The 4,110-nt window shown below is 44.7% G+C and overlaps 1 protein-coding gene across 1 annotated transcript; it reads right to left on the reverse strand.

Annotated features, from left to right (window-relative positions):
• Positions 1–557: 557 nt before the first annotated feature.
• On the reverse strand, positions 558–848 carry LOC101551556 (40S ribosomal protein S27-like). Its single transcript, XM_012932458.2, has one exon. The coding sequence runs from the start codon at positions 846–848 to the stop codon at positions 594–596; it is 255 nt and encodes an 84-aa protein (XP_012787912.1). The 3' UTR covers positions 558–593.
• Positions 849–4,110: the final 3,262 nt, after the last annotated feature.

Below are 4,110 nucleotides of genomic sequence, written 5' to 3' on the forward strand. Positions count from 1 at the left end.
CTTTAAATGACCAGAGCAGGAATATCCCTGAATATGGCAGATGCTAAACACCCACTGATTCTGGGGGAGAAAGTAGTGGATTCAGTGGCCACACTCGATCAAGAGAGAAAAAGGGTTTTTCTTCAGTGGCTCCTGAAGACATGTATCGAGCAGAATCTTCATTGCAAAGAGCAGAGTTTTGAGAGGTCGCATTGATCCCAACAGGCACGTCTGGTTGATTTCATTTGTAAAATGCGTTAGGATAAGGTCAACAGGATTCCACTGAAGGTCAGAAGGTCCCTGGAAAACAATTGGGGGCACTTCCTGGGTGACTGGCCTCCTCTGTGGGATGAAGCGTGTCTTTCAGTGACAACTATCCAAAGTATGGGATTGGGGGGTGAGGAGGTGGCCTGACTCAGGGGTCACTCTTGAACACAAAGTCAACTCTAGTTTCTGAACATCAGTAGGAGTGTCTCAAACAACTCTCCCCACAAAAGAGTAACCTCTGAGACCAGTTCCCGTTAAATTTCTAGGCTCCACACATTGAAACTTTTTTTTTTAATCCAAAATGTGTTTATTTGGATGGTTTCCCGTTCATCTGATTCAGGGAGCTTTTAGTGCTGCTTCCGTCTGAAGGAGCATCCTTCTGTAAGCCTTGCCTTCCCGCCCGTGGGCTGGCAGAGGACCGTGGAGCAGCCGACACACAGAACCACGGTCTGTGCATGGCTGAAGACGGTGGTGATCTTATAGCATCCCGGGCACTTGACGTCCATGAAGTAGGAGTTGGGGCTCTGCACCAGCAGCTTCTTCTTGTGCTTCCGCTTCTCCTCCTCCAGCAAGGGGTAAAGGAGGTCCTTGGCAAGAGGCATGTTCTCGTGGGGAGGCCATCACCACCAGAAAGGCTTTTTTTTTTCTTTTTAAGTTTATTTGGGATATGCCATGCCTGGCAGTGCTCAGGGTTTACTCCTGTCTCTGCACTCAGGAATCACTCCTGGCAGGCATTTGGGAGACCATACGGAGTGCTGGGATTAAATCTGGGTCGGCCACATGCAAGGCAAGCACCCTGTGCCCTATACTATCTTTCAGGTCCCTATCAGTAGAAACCCTTAAAAAATTATTGAATCACCATGAGATGCACAGTTACAAAGCTGTTGATGTTTGGGTTTCTCTCATACAATGATCCACCACCCATGTCCCCAGTTTCCCTCCAGATCCCACCCCCGACTTCTCGACGTCCAGCTTGCCTCTAGGACAGACACTTTTCTTCTCTCTTCTCTCTCGTCTCCCTCTCCATCCCACCCTCCACCCCCAGAGTTTAGGGTCACACCAGCTACGCTTGACCAGCTAACTTCTGTTCTCTAATTTTATAATACACGGAGATATTCATTTTGATTACTTGGAAATGATATTTTGGAGGGATGAAGAGATGATATTTCAACAATGGGACATTTTGATGTGGTTGTGGGCAAAGACTCCTTCTGATAGGCCATGATATTTTTTCAGTTATTTTCTTTGATGGGAGATGTGTACCGAAAGTAGACTATAGATCAAACATGATGGCCACTTAATATATGCATTGCAGACCATAACACCCGAAAGGAGAGAGAGAGTAAAAGGGAATCTGCCCGCCACAGAGGTGGGTGTGGGTGGGAGGTGGGGGTGGGAGGGAGACTGGGAACATTGGTGGTGGAGAATGGGCAGTGGTGGAGGGATGGGTACTTGATCATTGTATGTCTGAAATTTTAACAGGAAAGTTTGTTAGTCTGTAACTATATCTCACGGTGATTCATTACAAAATAAAAAAATATGAGAGCAGACACCTTTATTTTTTCTTTTCTTTTTTTTTGCTTTTTGGGTCACACCCGACGATGCACAGGGGTCACTCCTGGCTCATGCACTCAGGAATCACCCCTGGCGGTGCTCAGGGGACCATATGGGATGCTGGGATTCGAACCCGGGTCGGCCGCTTGCAAGGCAAACGCCCTACCCGCTGTGCTATCACTCCAGCCCCATAGAGAGCAGACACTTTTAAACTGGGTTCATTGGAACACTGAGAAAATAGAGTGTTTCTCAGTATCAATATAGATAACCATAATACCCCAAAGTAGAGAGAGTATGGGAGAAATTGCCTGCCACAGAGGCAGTGAAATGGTGGGATAGAGGGGTACTGGGGACATTGGAGGAGGATATAGGGGACATTGGTGGTTGAAAATGTGGACTGATGGAGGAATGGGTGTTCGATATAGTATGACTCAAATTTAAACATGAAAGCTTTGTAACTATATCTCACGGATTCAATAAAAATAAAAATCACTGTCAATGTTACTGTCATCCCATTGTTCATCAATTTGCTGAAGTGGGCATCAGTAACGTCTCCATTGTGAGACTAGTTATTACTGTTTATGGCATATGGAATATGCCACAGGTAGTTTGCAGGCGAGCAAGATACTCTCGGTAGCTTGCTAGGCTCTCCAAGAGGGGCGGAGGAATCGAACCTTGGTCGGCTGCGTGCAAGGCAAACACCCTACCTGCTGTGGTATCGCTCCCACCCAAAAATAAAATTAAATAAAATAAAAAAGGAACAGGGGGCTGGAGGGATAGTACAGTGAGTAGGGCGTTTGCCTTGCACGCGGCCGACCCGGGTTCGATTCCCAGCATCCCATATGGTCCCCTGAGCACCGCCAGGCGTAATTCCTGAGTGTAGAGCCAGGAGTAACCCCTGTGCATCGCCAGGTGTGACCCAAAAAGCTAAAAATAAATAAATAAATAAATAAAATAAAAAGGAACTGATAAACTCTTACCTTTTTCACACCAGCATTGTGCTGATCCTCATTAGCAAAATTCAGCTCTGCATTGGGCCTTTAATTGCTCTTCCTTATTTCTTTTCTTCTCTGAATTGACATTATCATTTCTCCTTGCATACACTGCAGCACTGATTGTTCTTATTTTTTTTTATGTGTACCACATGGAAACTCTTTTCCTTTCTTTCCTTTTTCAAAGAAGAAATATCTAATTGATATTTCAGGCTATTACCAAACTAGCATTAGGACAAATTGGCTCTGCCCTTCCAGACCCATTCTATATGTCTTGGAGATTTTGATCAGTTCTCCTTCAGAGAAGCTTTTCCATACTCTTGGAATCCAACCACATCTTGAATGGTTTCCCCACCAGCAGTGAACATGCTCATAACTTTCTGTTCTCTAATTTTGTAATACACAGAGATATTAATTTTGACCTCTTGATAATGATGTTTTCTGTGAAACTGTTTCAACAATGGGACATTTTGATGTGGTTGTGGTCAAAGACTCCTTCTATCAGTCATGATATTTTATCAAGTATTTTCTTTGCTACTATCAAGAGGAGATAAACTCTTCCCTTTTTCACCCCAGGGTTGTGCCTACCTTTATTAGCAAAACTCAACTATGCCTTGGTGATGCTTTTCATGGGCCTTTCATTGCTCCTCCTTATTTATTTTCTTCTGAATTGTCAATTGATCCAACCATTAATGTGGGCAACAAAAATGATCTAATCTGGAAGCTGGGAGCGATAGCACAGCGGGTAGGGCGTTTGCCTTGCACACGGCCGTCTGGGTTCGAATCTCAGCATCCCATATGGTTCCCTGAGCACTGCCAGGAGTAATTCCTGAGTGCATAACCAGGAGTAACCCCCTGTGCATCGCCAGGTGTGACCCAAAAAGCAAAAAAAAAAAAAAAAAAAGATCTAATCCCATCATCTATTGGTATTCAGGGACCCACCCTAATCTCCCTTTTTTCCTATTGGAGGAAAGCTCTTGTGAAAGGAAGATGAGATTAGCAAGGCTATAAAAGCATCAGGCTTCTAAGGAGAGATGCAGAACTTCACCATCCTCAAGGCTTACTGCAGGCGCTCCAGGAGGTAAAGGACCAGTCCATCATGTCTGAGATGGTAAGTGGACCTAACCATATGGGCAGGTAACTTGTGGTCATCATTGTGTGGGTAGGGTGACCTTGATCCTAGAGATCTGGATCATTTTCCTGAACAGACTTTTCAGATTCATTCTCAGAGGACAGATTTCAGACTTGGGTTTTGTCTTCCAGGGTTGTCATATATTTACCCCGAATTATTGATTTGTTTCCTGAGTTGAATTATTTT

This window comes from Sorex araneus, chromosome 5 (assembly GCF_027595985.1).
Source record: "Sorex araneus isolate mSorAra2 chromosome 5, mSorAra2.pri, whole genome shotgun sequence".
NCBI lineage: Eukaryota > Metazoa > Chordata > Mammalia > Eulipotyphla > Soricidae > Sorex > Sorex araneus.